Source organism: Etheostoma spectabile, chromosome 12 (assembly GCF_008692095.1).
Source record: "Etheostoma spectabile isolate EspeVRDwgs_2016 chromosome 12, UIUC_Espe_1.0, whole genome shotgun sequence".
Taxonomy (NCBI): Eukaryota; Metazoa; Chordata; class Actinopteri; order Perciformes; family Percidae; genus Etheostoma; species Etheostoma spectabile.
This window is the reverse complement of record NC_045744.1, coordinates 15,708,825-15,729,415: the sequence shown is the minus strand read 5'-3', so window position 1 is coordinate 15,729,415 and position 20,591 is coordinate 15,708,825. Positions and strand designations below refer to the sequence as shown.

Genomic DNA, 20,591 nt, shown 5'->3' with positions numbered 1-20,591 from the left:
TACAAAAGTCACACCTTGTCACGTTTTGAATTATAAATACAGCCAATTAAACTTTAAATCCCCCCATAGTAAAATGATAGAGATGGCTAATTAACAAGTACTTCTTTAATTTGGTTTTAATTCAGGAGCTTCTCATTTGCACATTAGATATAGAGAAATAGTTTCAGATAACATCTGACTGCTTTAGTCACATCTCTGTATTAACACTGAAAAAAACCTCAGTTTTACTCCAACGCCACAGATAAATATCAAGAAATCTCTAAAACTTCACTTTATTTGACCCTATTCTTCCACTGAAATGGAGCTCCTAAGATGTTGACAACTCAACTTCTGCACCCATTATGTCAACTGTTTCATTTTCAGCTAGGGTTTTTTTGAAGAAGAAGAAAGACTCGGGACAAGAAATGAAAAATTTGGTACATGGGTCACATGGAGAAAAAAAAACCTGCTGTCTTATCTTTTCATCACCACCTGGGAATATAAATAGTTCAGTTTAAAAATAATGGCTTTCATCTCCATTTACATCTCTGAATATTCAATGTGAGTGCAATGGTGCCCCCTTGTGTAAAGTATAATTAATAGTCTGTTAGTGATATGCATGCAAGGTAGATTCTAATAAAATCTGATAACGGAGAGATTGTGCAAAGCTTAAAAACATAGTGCTTTTTTTTACCTGTGTGATCACGTCTATGGCAGGTTCTGAGGTACAGTATGTGTTTGAACATTTTTATTCCACAGTCATACAGTTTCCTCTGCAGTAAACTTTTATTGATTCTCTCAGAAGTGAAGGGCACTCTCCTCTGTCCGTCTTCAACCTCTCTGGCTCTTCAGACAGACTGCAGCTCTAGCCTCCGCTGTCAGAGCTCTGGGCGCACTGCACTGCCCTGGGCTCAGTCAGCCGATCGTAGGACAGCATTGTCATAATCTGCAAAAATGAACATTTTAATATGGCTTTAGAGAATAGAGAGCACTGAGTAATAAGTAGAGGCTATAAAAGACATGTTGAGGTGAGGATTTTACTGGTAAGTAGCTAGCCTACTGTATCTCAGTTTGGGTATGTGAAGAAGGCTTTTAATAGATTCTAACAGAGAAGGCACATACAGGGTGAAGCGCTGGGTTACTATCAATCCCAGCTCATTGAGAGTATGAAAATTAAAGGGCCATCTTGCAGAATTACAGCAGATGGGAAGATTGATAGGCCTACCACTTTTATGTGAAGTGACTGCGCCCGGCCAAGAAACATCCTGTAGAACCACAAATCATAATTTCTCATACTTTGCTATTTATATGGATGAAATATAGCATGGTAGCTAATAAGTGAGTATCAGAGGGGCTGGTAGATGGATTTTAAATAAGAAGCTACAGCCAGCCAAGGAGACGCACACTTAGCTTAAAGCAACACTAAAGCACTTTTCCCGCTGTGGTCCCTTATAGGTTGGAGGCGGAACTGTCCATTACCGCTGTCGTGATGTCTCATTCGAAACCCGGATCCGCTTTCCGATCTGGCATACTTGCATAATGTAATGTAATGGACAATTCCGCTTTCAAGCTGTTGGAGGACCGAAGCGGGAAAAGTTCTTTAGAGTTGCTTTAAATAATAGAAATAGAGAAAAACAGATAGCGTGGCCAAAGATGCTCTATTACTAGTCTTGCATTGCCAGACATCTCCACAGCACTATGGAGTAAAGTTTGTCTACACCACAGATAGCCTACATTCTGGGTTAGGAGAAAAAAAGCGCTCTGGGTTGTTTGCATTTCTTTAAACCAATCACAATCTTCTCGGGCACCACTAAGATTCGGATGCAGCGATGTGGCTTAGCAAAATAGTACAGGGAAGGAAGTTGTTTTGTGTGGAACAGTTGCACCCAGTAAGTCAGATTTTTGATGATTTGAGTATATACGTATATATATATATATATATATATATATATATATATATATATATATATATATATATATCTATAGTAGAGGCTAAGCCCAAGCTTTAAGCCTCTGAGATGCTTTTCCACGAGTAGAGTAATTGTCGCACTTTTTACCGTTTTGATCAATGAAAGACCAAGTCATTTTTGCAGTTAAAACCTTTGGTTCTATTTATTTCCATGAGATCTTAGTTGGGTTTCCAGACAACTCAACAGTGGTGTTGTGGTGTTTGTGTGCGTGTTTGTGCGTGTGGTCAAAAACTGTATGTGCTTCCGGGGAACAGGTGAGCAAGAAGTCTGTTGTTTTTGTGTGCATAACTCTAATAAAGTGGTAAGGATTTTCCCTGGTAGGCTGTAGCAGCGTTTGGATTCATCAAGGGGAGATTGTGTTTTGGCCAAAGCGGTTGAAGCATTTGCTTGGAATAGAATAGAATATCTTTTTTGTCATTGCAACAGATGCAACGAAATTAAGTGCAGTCCTTGTCAGAGCCAAACATCTAGGAGTGAATATATGAATATATACCTAAATTAATACAGCAATAAAAATGCTACTACTGCATACATATTATATTAACACTAAAACATTTGGGAGACAAATTCATACAGGCATCCACAGTTAAAAATGGTACATAGCCCTGTTGTGGTAGATCAGTGGATTCCAGGTGGGTTGCTGCCTTGCTAGTCGCTCAGCTGATTCATCAGGCATTAGTTCATAATTACCCTCTGCAAGTAGCTGCATGAGGACTAGGTGGGAGCTTAGTTAGTGGGTCTTTGTGTGTTTAGAGAGCAGGAAAATCTAAAAGGCTGAGGAAATGTCAGAAATTGAAGCTTTTGTTGCTGCTCGGTCTGAAGAGGTGTTGGAGAAGTGTACCAAAGAACATTTAATTAAGACGGTGAGCACTATTCTGTAGCTGTGGGGAACGAACGCCTAAAAGACAATGTTAAATTAACTTTGAAATCAGAACATGTCAAAAAAGGGATTACGACTGAACATCAGGAACATCAGGAACATCAGTAAGAGCAGGAAGAGCTTCTCCCAGTTAACACAGCAACGTCTGTTCAGACACAGGGGCTAATTTCCAAGCAACAGAAAGAGCTTATTATGTTACAGATTGAAACCAGGAGAAGAAAAAAGCAAGAGGTGAAGGTTAAGAAACAGGAGTTGGAGGTTAAAAGACAAATTGAAATAAAGATGATCTGCCAGCAGACTGAAAAAGCAAACAACTAGACATGAGCAATTTGTGTTAACTGCCACAGTTTAACGAAAGAGATCCAGATATCTGTTTTGTTTTGTTTGAGCGTGCTGCAAAGACTAGAGATTGGCCAGATGCTGATTGTGCTTTAACATTACAGTGTGTCCTGACAGGGAAAGCGAAGAAGGCTTATTCATCTCTGAGCTTAGAAGACAGCTCCAGCTGTGAAAAAAATTAAAAACAGCTGTGCTTAAGGCATATGAACTTGTGCCAGAAGTACATTGTCAATGTTTTAGAGCTTGGTAGAAAAGAAATGGTCAAAAATACGTTGGATTCGCACGACACCTAACCCTTCACATTAAACGCTGGTTGACTGGGATTACTGCTTTTTATAAACTCTGTGAGTTGGCTGTTTTGGAGCAGTTAAAAAATTTGCATCATAGTTACATAGCCACGTACATTAATGAAAAGACATCACTGAATTAATGAAAAGACATCTCTGCTGCTGAGGCTGCTGTATCAGCAGGTGGATACGTGCTGCTCCATAAGAGCAATTTTAGAGAGCGCACTGCGTGTGATGACGTGGGTTGGAAAATAAACCTGTTCCTGTTCCATTTGAACACACACAACCATTGAAAAAAAAAGCTGTAAAGTTTAATCTGAAAACACCACAAAATGAGTTTGACAAAACTAAACCCTGTAACTACTGACATGACTCAAGAGGGGTATCCTGTCATGACACTCAGTGTTTATCCGAAAATACTCATCTTTTCATTCATCATGTTACAAAGTTTTTTGATGCTATTAAACAATCAGATGAGCTGTGTTCTACTTACGGTGATCATTATGAGAAGGCCTAACATCATGCCCAGCATTATGTATAAGTTTTCAGTCAGTCCTCCGGCCCATAAAGGACCCAAGATGGTGGCCAGGCCCCCAACTGAGCGTCTCACGCCTTGGCTGAATCCTTTTGGTGAGGCGTCACAAGAGAATTAAAGGTTAAGTGTAAACATTGAAATATGTCTTGAAAGAAAAGCATGTATAACTGTTCTGTGCATCGCATATGCTGAGCTGCAATCTGTGGTTTCAACATGTTGAATCGTGCAAACAGCGGTGAAAAAAAAGCCAACCTTGTGTTTTCTCTGCAGTGATTTTGGAGAAGAGAGACACCTGAGACACGGCCACAAAGGGAAGCCCCAGCAGCTGCAGAAAGACTCCGATGATGAAGGCCGACAGCTCCCATCCATATCCACCTGGCAGGGATGGAAAGATAATACCCTGGTATTACTGAATTATAGACCTTCTAGTTTGCCCCCATATTGTAAGGAACCTGTTATTAAACAATTACATTTACAGACTGTAATCTAACACATACATCAATTAAACACATTAGTAGATTTCTTAGCTGTTAAATTATAATATTTTGTTTCTTTTTATTTCTGATATTATGTGGTGATAAGGATTCAAAGTGTGTGTCAGATCATATTTCAGTTATCCATCCGTTATCCAATTCTTCTCTCGGTTTTTAAGTTCCTTCCACAAAACGGGTTGGCAGCACCAGAGCTAGCTCTATCTGAAAACTAAACCACTGCCAAACTGGCAGCCACTAGATGTTTGTTCTTTGCTGCTTTGCACCATGCACATGTTTGTGTGAATGTGTGCCCACTCAAACTGTTCGATGTTCCTGCATAAGCTCAAAGTCTGCAACCGTATAATCAAAATGCAGTCAAACATGTTTCTTAGTGGTCAAGACAAAATGTATTTTTCTCCAGGTATTTGCCTTTAAGGTTTCCTTTCTTTTGGTTGTTTTAACTGTGACTGTAACAAATGGAAAATAAATGTAGGATATGCTTTAACAAATGGCATTTTTGTCTAATTAGATTACTGTAATCCTTTTATACGTACACAGGCACTCCCCAGCTCCAGCACCTGTCACTTGTAATCAGAGCGATAAACGTGACGAGCTACAACAGACACAGGCCAACGTGAACATACAGGGTCCAGTTTGCCTGTATAACCCCCTGCTGGCCTGCCAGTGTCTGAATGATATCATTTACAGGGCATATTCAACTCAGCCAGTGTGTAAACCAATATGGCTTTGCTGCGCTCTACACACTAACAACAAGGATTTGACACAGAACAGCCAGTGTTTTTTGAGGCTGTGTGGGCCTTTTGCATTTGTGTTTGTGTGTTTACCCGGACAGGTTAGCACCTCGGGGGTTGCAGAGGAAGATGAGGCACCAGATACAAGCGGTGCAGCAGATGACAAGGCCCACAGCCAGCACAGCGCGGTCTGCCACCTTCCTGCTCAGCCAGCGCACAAAGAAGAAGCCCAGGATGACCTCCACCCCGCACAGGCTGTACATCAGACTGTTGCCCAGCTCGCCAAAGCTGAAGTGGCGCTGCGTCAGAGGAGTCACCATGGTCTGGGGGATTTTAAGAAAGATCTTCACGAGGTCAGCCAGAACACAAAGTGATTCAACCAGAGGTAGAGGTGGAGGAGGAGATTCTTATAAGAGCTGAAACAAGCTGAAACAAGCACCTTTTAAGTCCTTCAAAGGCTTCATTCAGTCCAGACCAAAATAATTGTTTTGTTTTGATACTGAAATGATTGTATAATCCAGGTCAGCGCCGTGTGACTATTCCGGCGCCACAGTTTAATTAAAAGAGAACAAAGGCCTCTTCATATTTCATGTCTTGGACATGGAGATTGATTATGTGCCCTCCTTACATTAGTTTTACTTTGAGCGTCAAGCGATAGATTGATGCAGTTTGGATGAAACTCGGGGTAAAAGAGTCTGACACTGTGTGAAATGCTTGGAAACCCTGGGTGACGGATCTCAATGCAAGCTGCTCTCACCTCCAGCGCTGTCTGATTGAAGAGAGTGATGAACTGTGCCGTGAGGAGAACAACCACCTCTTCTCTCAGCAACTCTGCAGTGAGAGAGAGCGAGAGAGAAATCATAAAACAAAGTCAAGTGGTGCCATTGAATTGAAAGTTTGAACTAGCAAGTTAGATTGAGATGAACTAGTTATTAGTCATTTATCATCTGAAAGTAATCAAGACTCAAAGAGTCAGGCGTGATGAATCCTGGCTGGTTGGTCATGTTGATCCTCCAGCCAATAAATTGTCTTCTTCGAGTAATGAGTGAGAGTTCTGCTTTTTTTCTTATGCTCAAATGATAACACAAGAAAAAACTATTTTAATAAATTCCAAATTTTGCTTTTCCTGGAAAAAAAACTCCCTTATGGACTTGGAGAGGAGGAAAAATGAGCTGGGCTTGCTGCTAAATTTAGAAGTGCAAGCCAGATGGCTGGAAGAATGGCTTGAAATTACAGTGTGGGATCTACTGTGGTTCAGTTCTTTCTCACCCAGGTTTTTATTTTATTTAGTATTTTATTTTATATAATTTATATTTTTCTATACCACTGCTATACTGTTTCTGTAGTGTACACATATAAAGTATGTGTGTATTTAATGTGTGTGGTGTGTGTGTGTGTGTGTGTGTGTGTGTGTGTGTGTGTGTGTGTGTGTGTGTGTTTGTGTGTGTGTGTGTGTGTGTGTGTGTGTGTGTATTTACAAGTTCTATGAAGGTAGGTTAATATGGGGTGACCATATCATATATCAGAAATATATGGGTTTAAATGGGCTCTCAAGGGATTTATTATTGCAGGTCTATAACGTTGGGGTGCTTGGAAGAGAGAGAGATGTTGATAAATCAATACAGCAGAGGCAGAGATATTCAGTTTTTTTTTAACTTTCTGGTGTGATTTGAGCTCGGAAAACACTGGATCCTACAATTTCCACGACGCAACTTGATAACATCTTTCTTAGACCCTCCCTGTCGATAAACATCCTTGGCTCCAACTTCAAGTTCCCATTTTGTGACACAAAACTACTGTTATGAATTTGTAAGTCTTCAAGTTCAAGCCAAGATTACTTTGATGACATCATCAGGGTTATTTTCCTAAGACTTGACAAAGCTCCTGCAGAGCAGAGCAGTACTTCTTATGAAACTACTAAACTAATCTGCACTTGTAAAATTGTCAGTGTGACCCTAAAGTGACCCATAAAACTTAAAAACGAAAGCATAAAGCATGTATTAACATATCATGTATCATGTATCAACATTTACAAACGATTCACAAGAAGTATTTAAAGACATTTCACTATTCACAAAGCGTGTTTCACTAAATATTTGACCCTTCCTCTAAACCATTTTTAACTGTTTGTATCATGTTTATATTCTACAGTATTTGCAAGTGCTGCAGACATCCTCCAGTTTAGCTCCTAAGTTTCTGGTGTTGTAGATATTCTTCAAATCCAAAGGGAATCAATATGAAGAATGTTGGCCACATTACCAAGTCTGTCTCCATTTCATCCACAAGTCAACCACAGCAAGCCAGTCAATAAAAAAGGAAGTCTGCTATCCCTTTGACACATCTTCAAGGAGAGAGAGAATCGATTTGAAGGGTTGACACACAGACACACATACACACACACACACACACACACACACAAACACACACAGTCTAACAAAGTGCAGAAAAAGTTAATCAATAACGGCACACAATCACTGCCTGCATCCCATACAAACTTACTATGACACTAATCCAATAGGAGACCTGACATCATACATATACAGTACATGCACACACTGACATAAACCAGACACATGCACACAAGTCCAATCAATGCATTGGGAATCTGATCTGACATGCCACACAGAATTCCTCAGATAGACCTGGGGAATGTAAAGTGTGTGTAAGTATGAGTGTGTGTGTGTGTGTGTGTGTGTGTGTGTGTGTGTGTGTGTGTGTGTGTGTGTGTGTGTGTGTGTGTGTGTGTGTTTGTACATGAAAGAAATCAAAAGAGCTGATACGAAGCATGTGCATTGGCCGTGACATCTCTTCCTACCTGAACCCCACAAATGAGGCAGAGGAAATCTGACAATCATTGCTCGGGACAGGCAGTCAAACCTGCTCACTCACCTCTGCTGGAACAGAAGGTTTTGTAGGGATCTGAGACTGATGAGGCGACATGGACAAGCTGCAGCTCAGACGATGCGGAGGTCTCCAATTGGTCAGTGTTGACAGCTCTGTAAGTGTGCACGGGGTCCTCGTTGGACCCCATCAGCAGTACCTCCTCCTCCTCATCCTGCGCTTGTTTCATCTCCACCATCACTACGCCCCCCTCTGAGCTGATGGGTGGAACATCCCAGTACAGAGCGAGGACCACAAACTGGAGCAGCACCCACAACAAGCACATGAAAATCTGAGATTAAAAGAAAATGTGCTTAAATATATTAGAAATTAACTTGAGATCAAAATCATAGAAAACTATTAGGAGAGACAAACTATCTTATACATGGAGGAGAGTGTTATAGACATAACCTGACGTAACCTGGCATAGTGAAATAAAGACATGTGCAGCATTCAATTATGTGGGGAAATTGGAGTAGGTGTAGGAGCTTTGTTAAATCTCATCTAAGCTACATCTGTTCTACAGGTGTTTTATTCAGAGACTCGTGAGATGGAATCGATTCTGGTTGTTACGGGCCTGAGTATCGCTGCAGGCGTTTATATTCTTCTTACTCAGAGAAGAACAAAGAAGAGAGACAAAAAAAGTGAGTCAGGAGGAATGCAGAATGTAGAACCACTATTTCTTAAGGTTGTTTCTGAATTCATGAGATTTTCAGAGAACCTTAGATTACTGATTTTTTGGATGCTGTTACCCCAGGAGATGTATATTTGTTCACAACAAAGGGCCCCAGTTTGAAATCACACAGCCGCAGGAACAGGTTGAACGCCGGCCCTGGAGAGACAGGAAGAAGATCTATAAAGAGGAGATGTAATAAAACAGAGCATGTGTGGAGACAATAGCCTCCCCCTAAGCCTCCCCCTAAGTGATTTAATAGAATATGTCCTTCTCCCAGAAACTGAACATCAAAGAAGACATCACATCCTGCCTGGTGTCAGAAACTTTTTAGAAGACAGAGGAGCTGGAGAAAGATAAAATGAAGTGTCTTTCTGTGATTAGATGAAGGGGGAGAAACTGACCCACAAGGAGGCCAGCTTGTCGACAGGCCATGATGGCGGCAAAGACACCAGCGCGATCCTCCGGCCGAGTGCTCCGAGTCAGGAAACCAAAGATGGAGGAGCCCGCTCCTGCACCGACACCTGAGAGGAAAACAGCATCCTTCTGTTACTCCCTCACCACATGTGCTGGTGTGTGTGTGTGTGTGTGTGTGTGTGTGTGTGTTTGTGTGTGTGTGTGTGTGTTTCACCTGCTACAAGCCGACTGCACAACAACAGCCACTTGGAATATCCAATAAAATACATGAAGTTACCTGAAATACAATAAACATGAAAACCATGCTGAGTGAAATGCTGGCACCAAGGCCAAAATATTAAATATCTCAACTAATATTGGATAATTGTAAATAATTAAATGTGTAAAACCTTTTGGTTCATGATCAAATATCCAGGAAACCCTAATGTCATTCCCATCAGCCTCAGCGGTACTCTGTGTTTAGTGAAAATGTAAGCAGGCTAACTAAGATTTGACCAAGGTTAAAAACTATCCTAACTTCCCATTAGCATGTTAGCATTGACACTGTGAGCATTCGGTTCTAGCATAAAGAAAAAAAGATGTAAAAAGACTTAAAAATTAATACTAAGTAATAATTAATATGTAGTAGTAGTAGCTAGGCTTATTCAAATTACCACAACAATTTGTTGTAAAAACCGGTGCGTGATTCATGGTCACAAACTGCAAGCTAACCCTAATGCATTGCACATACAGGGGGAAAAAAAGCAAATTTAGCTGAAAGGAATGTTTTCCAGTCTAGCACGGTTTCAAACAAAGAAAACCTCTGTTTTACCCAGACTTATTACATTTTTTTTTTTTAATTCTGTGTTAAAGGGGGAGGGGGAGGTGGTAGGGTAATCATCTTACTTCTGTGCTTTGAGAACAGTAGGCTCAGTAGGACAGTTTGGATTTGAGTGTAGTGTTTTTTTCATAATCATTTATGTATTAACTGCTCAATTTTCACCATCCCGCCTTGCTTATGGCCTTCATTAAGGCCCTTTATTGAAGAAAGGAGACAAGTCTTTTTCTTTGTTAATGTTTTTTTGTTAAGAAAATCAACATTTTTTGGTATAACAGTCTCTGTTTCCAGTTTACTCTGGGTCTTGTGTATTATGTATCATCTGGTCACCCATGGACCTACAATTCCCTATGCAGTGCGTAATGAATAATGAATGAGTGAGTATTCCTGACAAAGCCCAAAGATGAGCCAGCGGCTTCTAAAAACCTGACTCATGTGATTTGTCTTGTGGTTTGGTTACTCACCAGCAATCTCAAAAAGATTGGAGAAAAGGATGATGGACTTTGTAGTTTTGCTCCGGTCTGACCAGAGCCCAAAAAGGGGTCCTGTGAGCAGTCCGCTCAGACTGAAGGCAGACAGACCCAGGCCCAGGAAGTAAGGGGGGGCCTCCAAAATCTGTAGATACCTCCATATTGTGGGCAAAATGACAGCTGAGACCACCAGAGAAGGATGAAGGAGGATGAGTGTGGAGGAAAAGGAGGAGAGATGTGTAAATAACAAGGCTTGTTTACCCACAGCAAAATATATCTAAATTAAATATCCTCCTGTGATGTGTGCTTACAGCCAAAAACACTAGGCAGATTCTGCTCTAAGAAACAATTACCTCATGTCTTCAAATCCATAAAGCTGTCATAATGAACTTACCATACTCAATGCCGCTCAGCATAAATATCAGTCCAATGGTGTAAAAAGTTAGATTCCTCTTTTGGTGATTATCCATTTTCTCAGTGACTTACTGCCTTTTACAAGTCGACCTCTGACTACACACATTCAAAAATGTTGTTCAGTGGCTTCAGATAACAGGAAACACTGTGCGTCCAATTACATTTGCTCCAAAGAATTTGTTGCACCATTGTGCAAGTTCATTTTAGAACTTCTTAAAGATAGAAAACTGACATCATACGAGGCTTCTCTCATAAAAAAAAAAGCTCAGCAGGGGTGAGACCTGAAAACACAAGGTGGAATAAACATCAAATCAGCAATGAAAACAACACAGACCAGTCGGAAATGATTGCAGTAGTCCGTTCCAATAAGGCATTTATGTTAAAGAAGAAATTCAGTTTGAGTCACGTCCACAGCAGCACGCTTTGAGCCACACGGTCAAGGCATTGTCTCGGATTACCAGGTGAGGTAAAGTACACTGAACTTTATACATTTTTTATGTTGTTTTCTTTAGTTTCATCATAGCACTGGATTCTCCCATAGACCAGTGAAGAAATGTACCAGACCGTTCTGCCTTCTTGCAGGCTACAGACATAAATAACCGCTGTTTTACAAACCAGACTCCACCTGGCAGTTCACAATAACAATTTTTCACACACAAAATCAGATAAACTGCGATTATATTTGCCAAAATAAGCCTTACACCAGGACGTGTAATAAAGGGTGAAGGAAACATTCCCCAAAAAATGCTCTATTGTATTCAAGACTGAATAAATTAGGTATGACATTGCTGTCATATTGTTATATTTAATGGTTGGCTCTATTCTCAAGCTGCTGTGGTGTTCCTAGCCTTGGGCTTGTTTTATTAAACAGAACTGTCACCAAGTTAATACCTCCATATGTTTTTCCAGAAACCCATGAATAATACAAGGAGTTACGATTGTTTGAATAACACATAAACTGGCTCAGCATATTGCACTCATGTCACACAGTGTTGGGACAATTTGCAGGGCTTCGAGCTCAACAGGCCGACAGGATAATGAAATGTTGTGTTTGGGTCAGTATCTATTGTGTGTGTGTGTGTGTGTGTGTGTGTGTGTGTGTGTGTGTGTGTGTGTGTGTGTGTGTGTGGTGTGTGTGTGTGTGGGGGGGGGGGGGGGGTGTAAATAAAGATGGATGATTTGGCACATTGTCCCAACTTTATGTCTTTTACTTCTGACTAACATCGTGCTGTTTCATTCTGTGTGAAATGTTAATAAACAAGAAGGGATTAATTCAGCTTTTGACAAACTGCTGCCTGCAGCTGAGCCTCACAGGTCTACTGTGAGGCCATTAGCATCCTACCTGCCTCACTGTACCTGTGGTGGTTTCTATAGAAACACACGTGAAGGTAGAAGGTGTTGTTGTACTCACCTTTGAGCCTTGATGAACAACAGGAAGTCCCCTGGTGAATAAACTGCAATCTGGTCCACACAGTCAGTCAGAGCACTTCATTGGAGCCTGTTCGAGACATGATCAGCTGACGACAAAAGGACAATGGCTTTCGGACAGAGAGGAGCTTGTTAAGTGGATAAACATCCTTGGGGCAGGGAGGTGGCTGGGACAGAACCGGGAGTGGGCATGTTCTTGAACACAGCTTCTCCCCGGAGGTCATTCACCATCCCGATCAAGATCAACCTGCAGGGTGCTCGTAGGCGGCAGACAAAGTAAGAGAGGACAATCTACTGGGTCGGATAGCAAGGCTTTGAAAACACTGTTGGGAGTTAATTAAGTTTAAACAAAGCTTCACATTCAGATGTCTAACTCTTGGGTACATATGACCAAGAAGGATTAAACACACTGATGTGTCTGAAAAGCCAGATGCATCGCCCTGAAACTGATTTGAAGTGACTAAAATCGATTAATATTTTCATTGACGGGACACGCCGCGGATTTAGCATACTAAGTTTCAGTCAGTAAATGTATCGAAGTTAAATTTAGTACTGTACTTGAGTCTTTTCTTTCCATGATATTTTCTACTTCTACTCCACTATATTTTAGAGAGAAATACTGTGTTTTACTCCACTACATCAATCACTTTACTACATTAAGTTACTTTACTTTATTTTTTGCTCACAACGCACACGTAGTTTACAAAATATGAATTCTTTTGCATTGAGAACTTTAACTTTTAATACTTAGTAACAAGTATATTTTCAAATGATAATTTCACTTAAGTAACGTTTTTAATGCAGAACTTTTACTTGTAACAGGGTATTTTTAAGGTGTGGTATTAGTACTTTTACTTAAGTAAAGGATCTGAATTCTTCTTCCACCGCTGTTCAGTTCAGTTTACATGTCCAACGTACTAGCTACTCTACGGCTATCAGGGATGTGCAATGACAGTTTGGGGGGGTAGGGGCTCAAGTGAAAAAGGGCAAATAATTAAAAATATATTCTTTATTTCAAAATCAAATAAACAAAATGTTAAATATATTAACTCTGACTTCCTTACAAATCTATTTGAATTTTCATATCTCACGCAATTGTTTCAGACTTAACATATTTCCACTAAATAATCAGTTCCCACAGAGGCCATGGCCTTCTTTAGCATTCACCAGGTTCATCACAAGAGCAGGCAACAGCCCCAACGTGCATGTTTTCTATGCTATAGTCTCAAGTATGTATTTAGAATAACTGACTGCACCAAGGAAAGGGACACACTGTATTTAATTAGTAATTTGCTTATTTTGCACATGGCAATACATCATTTTAATTCTTTTGGTGTTATTGAAATAGATAACCTGTCAAATTCAACACAAAGCTTCACACTGAACTGAAAAAGGCTATTGTTGCTATTTTTTGTAAATTTTACAGAGAAAAAAAACACTTTAATTATTAGAAGTTACGTTTTTCATGTAGTGGTCAATTTTAAAATTATATGTCTATTTTGCTTTGCTGTCTTCTTTTACTCTAATGGAAAGAGAACTTCCAAAATACACATTTAGATGTTGTTTGTTTTAGGCCTACTACCCTCCAACTGTTTGCATATGTAGATTTTTTCTCTCTGCATATTTAAACATAACATTTCAGGGGAAAAGACTCTTGATGTAAGTCATTAACTGGGAAAGTGCTGCGCTGATATGTTTTAGTTATTTTGTTTATCCTGTTCACCTGCAGTGTCTTGTCCAATGTATGCAAATTAGTGCATTTGAATTAGTTAAGGCCTCATTTGCATTTCAATGTGGAGATTGGGATGACGTTATTAGACAAAAATGTTTATTGTATTCACCTGTCGTGTCTCCTTTAAGTACAGTGCATTAGCCTGTATGGCTGTGATGCCTTAGCTTTACCTAGCTAACTTATTACATTAGTAGCTCATGCATGTTAGCAAGACACAAGTTAAATATATTTGTTTTTGTCTTTTGAATAATTAGTAGTAAACTTGAGGCACTGCTAGTCTTTAGTCATCGCAACTCACCTGCACACAAGCAAGCCAAGAAATATGATGTGTGGCTATGCTGTGGGTATGGAAGTAAATCTGCTTAATCGGATTTTGAAATTAAAAATCCATTGAATTTCTAGCATTGAATATTTCTGCACATAAATTATGTATCTGAATTTTTTGCCTCAACATTTTAATCTTCAAATTTTCAACAACTAATTCTCCCCTTTATTTTTTTATGTTCATAAATTCAGAATTAACAAAATTCAACATAAAAAAATTCAGATGCAAAATACAATGTTTAAAATTCAACTAATGTATTTCCAAATTCCTCAAATTCAACGGGCCAAATTCAGCTGCAAAATGTAATTTTTAAAATTCAGTGTTAACATCAAAGAACCCAAGGAAAAGCAATTGATTCCATAATCTGGATCGGGAGTTTGCCATAGTACTAGCAGCCAACAACTGGCAATTTTTTTATAATTTTTGTCTGCTATTTCACCACTAAATGTGACAGCCTTCTGGTGGCGTCCGGGATCAAAATTTTGAAGAGAAAAAAAAAATTCAGATACATAATTTCAATGCATAAATATTCAGTCATGGAAGTTCAATGGCTTTTAAATTTCAAATTCTGATAAAACAGATTGACTTCCATAGTTGAGGGCATGCTGAGATAGAGGAAGAGAGAAAAAGGGAGAGCGCTCAAGCGAGAGGAAGGGCGTCGGAACTCAACAAACTCATCTCCCGATCTGATATTTTTTCACTTCAATATATTTGTTTGACAGTGAAGCTGTGCGCGAACAAGAATATATATTCATGACTTAAATTTTTTTTTAAAGCACCAGAGAAAAAAAAGGCTCTTCTTCTCAAGGAAGAAAAAGGGCAGGTGCTCAAGCCCCGTTTGACGCCTGTGTGCACTTGCATATACGCTATATAAAATAATGGGAAATGTAAGTTTAAGTCTTTTTTCTTGTGATGATCAGTTCACCACTGTAATAAACTGTAGTAAATGTTGTCCCCTGACTTTCCATCTAACATCATCATTGGGTCAAAATTGTTGTCCAATACTGGTTTGCTAAGACATTCCCATCAGCAGCTGTACTTTGTGTTAAGTTCTAATGTTAGCATGCTTACATGCTAAATTAAGATGGTGAACATAGTAAACATTATACCTGCTGATGTTAGCATTTAGCTCAAAGCACCACTGTGCTGTTTGTGTCTCTCACTAACATGGAAGTACTATATTAAAAAACAATACTAAATTGCCAGTGTCCCCCTTTTAGGTGTAAATTGTCACTGTCAACATTACCAACTAACTTCTGATTATACAGCTTAAATAAGAAATGTAGTGAAGGCAATGTTTTTTTCATTTGAGCCCAACATTTAAACTGGGAAAAAAATGTAGTAGAATAAAAAAAAAAAATCTAATTAAAATGTAGTTTGAAAGATTTCAATTAATTTAATTAACCAAATCATATCACAAGTTGAACATGAAATTTGTTGATGCATTGACTTAAATATCTCATTTGTATCACTGTTGGAATACATTCCTGGTGTGTGTGTGTGTGTGTCTGTGTGTGTGTGTGCGTGTGTGTGCGTGTGTGTGCGTGTGTGTGTGTGTGTGTGTGTGCGTGTGTGTGTGTGTGCGTGTGCGTGTGTGTGTGCATGCGTGCGTGCGTGCCACAGAGAGCTCCTTCACACAGCACAGGAGCAGGAGTGGAGTAGAGGACTGGATGGACGCGGAGAGCAGCGAGCTCGGACCAAGACACCGGTGTCGAGTGTTGGGGAGGACAGAGCCATCCTGCTGGGCTTCACCATGATGGCCTTCTCTGTGCTCATGTTCTTTGTGGTCGGCATTACTGTGATCAAACCTTATGTTAACAGGTGTGACAAGATGCTAGGAGGGATGTCATTTGACAGTACTATGGTTTATCATTTGATTTTTAACAACACAATTAGATCTGCAACTAACAATTGTTTTCATTATTAATTTAACTCATGATTATATTTTTGATTAATTGAGTAATTGTTTGGCTCACCAACAGTCCAAATCCAAAAGATATAACATTTTTGGGAAAAATAAAATTCAGCCGAGCTCTATGCAAACAACTTGTTATGGAAGCCCATTCCAAACAAGACAATAAGAAACAGCACTAATGGCGTTTTTCCATTCATTTTACCTGCTCAACTCGCCTCGACTCAACTCAACTCGGCCGCGGTGCCCCGTCCTCCTTTTTCCATTGCAGATTAGTAAAGCCTTATGCATGAGGCCAGCATGGCTGGTTGTAACATCCGTAGGAAACTGCCGTGACCTAACGCGACACACACACAGAACGAAGGTGTGTTGCTTTTGATTGTCGGCATGCGGCGGTTGCCACAGCCAGAAGACATATTTAGTTTCAAAAGAAGCTGGGGGCAGCAACAAAAACCCGCTGGCTAAACTATTTAAACACAGCGGGTTTATTCAGGAGACCCCTGTCTGTCGCAAGCAATGATGACACAATGAATAGTGACGATTCTCTCCGACAAATCAGTAGTCTGCAGGTTTTCACGTCACCTTTTGGTACCTGTTAGCAGGTACCAGGAACTTTTATTGTTATGGAAAACCAAAAAAGGCGAGTAGAGTCGAGGCGAGTCGAGTAGATACCAAGCAGTGGAAAAACACCATACAAGTCTCCAGCCATGCTCTGTGAGGCTGCAGTTATGCACAGTGGTGCCAGCATGCTAGCATGCTCAAAATAACAATGGTAACATTCTGATGTTTAGCAGCTACAATGTTCAGAAGATCTGCTTCCGTAAGAAGTGCTACAATATGAACACAAATACAGTAAGAACACCCCTCACACCTAGGGAAGCTGAGAACGGATGTCCTTCCTTATCTTGAGAGAACAAAAAATTGTTTTCCCTTATTACTTATGTTTGTCAGAGATCAGAAGTTCAAATGGCCCAGATTGAGCTGACGCTAACAGACTTGGTTAAACAGAAGTATACACCTCTGACAACATACGATTTTTAAAATAAGGTGTTAACAAAGGATATATATATATATATACTTACATATACACCGTATATACACCGTCAATATATATGGGTGCACTACAGTTGTAGCGTCAGCTGATTTGAACACAGATGCCAGTGACAGCCTGGCTGCAGTGCATGACATATCCACGACATTCCACTTCCAGGATTGCTTCAGTGCTACCAAAAATTCCACCCAATGATCTCTGCAGGGTATATCCAGACAGCTCTAGACTATCTGTCCAATCTGAGTTTTGAACGTACACGTTCCACCAAACAAAATTGCTTCCCGAGGGCTATTTTGCAGCGGCACCGAGGCTCTGTCCGGCGATTAGCGCCACCCACACGGCACTGTGGAGGAAGGTATGGCATAGCAAGACTAAAGACAGCATTGCACTCCTAATCTCTGCTAAACATTATGAAATAGTAAGAGGAAAAAACATATTATGTTTCTCGTGATAACAAGTTAATTATTTGGTTATTTTTGAGATAACAGCATTTAAAAAAGTTACAAGCATGGCCAGTATCGTATAGCTTCCATTTACATCAGAGATCTAATAGGTAACAATTCTTGCCTTTCTGGTGTGAGTGTGTTTGCGGTTGAAGTAGAAGGGTTGGAAGCCCTGGCTTGGGTACAACAAAATGTTCTTTGTTTTCCAGCAACTGGGAGAATGAGGCCAGCTGTGTGCTGCTGCAGGCCGTCACCATGGAGGAGTGGGTGGACTGCAGAGGTGTGAGCACTGTGCCTTGTCTCAGGGTGACGGTTAACCTCACGGACTCCAATGAGAGGGCTTTGCTCCACTTTAACGAGGAGTCGGTCTTCCTAGCTTCTGAGGTAGGGATTTATGGCAGTAAATTCTAGGTTTTAGGTCTTAAATATAGTTTTACTAACCTCGGGTTTGGATGTGCTTCACACCAGGTATGGCTTGTTGACTGTAAGGTAGGAACATGTGCAGGACACTTAAGGCCCTCAAGGAGTAGATTTGAGCATTAAGACTTTATATCTATGTACTAAAACTGACTTGTAGTACCAATTGGTGTAGTAGATGTTAATTTTGTAATCATCCATGTTCATGATTTTACTGTATTAGGAGATGCTTTCATGCTGCACTTCTGCTCTATTCAGAGAAACTGGGTGTCTCACAGTGGGGTGTGTTCAGGTGAAGTCTTGGCGTATTGCTGTCTTGAAGCAGCGGGAAGTGATCGCACCATTGGCCAACAAAAACCTGGTCTAAAGTCAGTAGTGCAGCATTTTGTTATTTTAACAGCGCATTAGTAAAATGCGCCTAGGCTTATGCACAGCACGCACACTGTTACACACACACAGGGAAGCGCAGCAGCACGCAAACATGTAAAAGACTACAAATGAAAATATTAAGGTTCAAATCCACCATCATGATAGTAATGCGCCAAGGTACAAACAGGCCTGGCTTTCAAAGGAAAAAAAAAAAGGGATGACATGCTGATTGGTTTATTGCATGTTACGCCCAACCTATGAATTAACGAAGACACTAAGTACAACCCTTTTTCCGCCATCAAACGAGCTTAAGTGGATTTGGACCCGCCCTAAACGCCGTGTGCTTCATACAGTGCGTGCGCTTAGATTGTTTAAAATAGGGCCCAGAGTCTGGAAGGGCTGTTCCTTTTTTAAACAGACAAAAAGACTAAATCAAAAAAGAACCTTGCAGCTCGTCTCCTTGATTGCAATCAGCGCTGCCAACTGTAACAAGCAGGTCAAGTGATAAAAAAATGACACTTGAATTATATATCTCCCCCCCCCACCCCCACCCCCCAGTGTTTCTACATACCCAAATGTCAGATGGAGAGAACAGAACTTCAGGATGAAGTCCTGAAAGTAAAAAACAGCTTGGACACTCAGCTGGGGAGCACCTTATCATGCTTCACAGACCGCGCAAGGCACCCCAGGGACGCCATCTTGGGCAGGAAGTACACCTTTGAGAAGACCCTGTTTGCGTTGCTGTGGCCCTGTCTGATGCTGGTTGGCGGAGCTCTGCTGGTGGGCCTTGTGAAGCTGACACAGTGCTTAGCGCATCTCTGCCCTGAAATGTGCAGTGAGGCTGCAGTGGGCAGGCTGACATCAAGGCAGGGCAAACTTTACAGATGCTTCCGGAGGTCCAGCATGCAGTCCCCTTCATGATGTTTGTAGTGTTTGTGCTGCAACATGCAAAGAATTGTGAATTAATTTGTAACTTGTATACAATGTGAAACAGGGTCGGAATGTATGAATCAGAGTAAAAAAAAAATGTACATCCAGTGTTTCAAAAATCCAAGAAAGTTGACATTTTAGCCAATTCTCTTGTGCCATGCAGAAGTAAAGATAATTGGTCTGAGCTCCTAAATTCTTTAAGACGGCCCCAGAGGTTTCTGAACCCAGTTAGGACTGACCAGCAGGACACACAACTTTCAACAATGAAAAAAACTGAATAAAAATGAAATGTCTTGAATGCAAAATATTATTAGCAAACACAAATCAGCCTATTTGTAAAAAGAAACATTGATGATAGGCCTATTATGTAAGGTTATCCCTAGAACAGCTATCCACAGATACAGTTTATCTTTAAGGGCGTTTTATGTTTCTGCGTCTACTCCATGCAGTCGCTCCTACGCCGTCGTGACCCTGTCGGAGATCTGCAGCGGGTTGCTCTGCATCACAGTGCATTTCACCGCCATGACGCTACGGGGTGTCGCCTGTGTCTGTGTCGCTCCCCATCGAAACGGTACTCAGAATGGCAAACCCCATAGACTGTCGTGCTAAGCCATTAATCTTGTGAAAGGTATCGAGAAATAGACGGTAAAATCCATTGACCTAGTTACCATAACCAGAAAATAAGTTTGAGGTTATTTGCGAGGTGTCAGCCAGCCAGTTTACGTTACGTTAGCAAGCAAACTTTAGCACAACTGCCCACAAAGTACTACCTGCTGGCAAAGTGCTCGTTTCAAAACGCACTGACATATAGACACTTTACAAACGGACAGCACAGTCACTGGGTTTTCAGTTGTTGTTTTTTTACTAGTGAATTGTCCTGTTTTTTCTTTCTCTTTTTTTCTCCTTTTCTTTTTGTTTCTTCTTGTTTTTATATACTAAATGCTACTATCCTCTGTGTTTTTTTACTGTAACTCCGACCTGCCTGTTGGACTGCAGATGGAAATTAGCCCTCGGGCTACAATCTGGCACCTTTACCCGTACTGTTGTGCAGGTTCATCAATGTGCATTGTCCTGAATTAATAAAATAAATCTCTCTTT

The 20,591-nt window shown here is 40.5% G+C and overlaps 2 protein-coding genes across 2 annotated transcripts; one reads left to right on the top strand and one right to left on the bottom strand.

The window, feature by feature from the left end:
- Nucleotides 1-379: 379 nt before the first annotated feature.
- On the bottom strand, nt 380-11,097 carry mfsd8l2 (major facilitator superfamily domain containing 8-like 2). The gene is made up of 11 exons (XM_032531677.1): nt 10,867-11,097; nt 10,467-10,652; nt 9,400-9,462; nt 9,173-9,292; nt 8,848-8,927; nt 8,105-8,387; nt 5,973-6,046; nt 5,325-5,538; nt 4,243-4,365; nt 3,949-4,079; nt 380-925 (listed from the first exon to the last, which is right to left on the bottom strand). Exons 1-11 carry the CDS (start codon nt 10,940-10,942, stop codon nt 845-847), a joined length of 1,431 nt encoding a protein of 476 aa, XP_032387568.1. The 5' UTR covers nt 10,943-11,097; the 3' UTR covers nt 380-844.
- Nucleotides 11,098-12,339: 1,242 nt separating this feature from the next.
- Nucleotides 12,340-20,279, top strand: kcnmb3 (potassium calcium-activated channel subfamily M regulatory beta subunit 3). The gene is made up of 5 exons (XM_032531849.1): nt 12,340-12,592; nt 14,044-14,056; nt 15,995-16,192; nt 17,987-18,161; nt 19,122-20,279. The coding sequence occupies exons 1-5, from the start codon at nt 12,505-12,507 to the stop codon at nt 19,482-19,484; spliced, it is 837 nt and encodes a 278-aa protein (XP_032387740.1). The 5' UTR covers nt 12,340-12,504; the 3' UTR covers nt 19,485-20,279.
- The last annotated feature ends 312 nt before the right edge of the window (nt 20,280-20,591 follow it).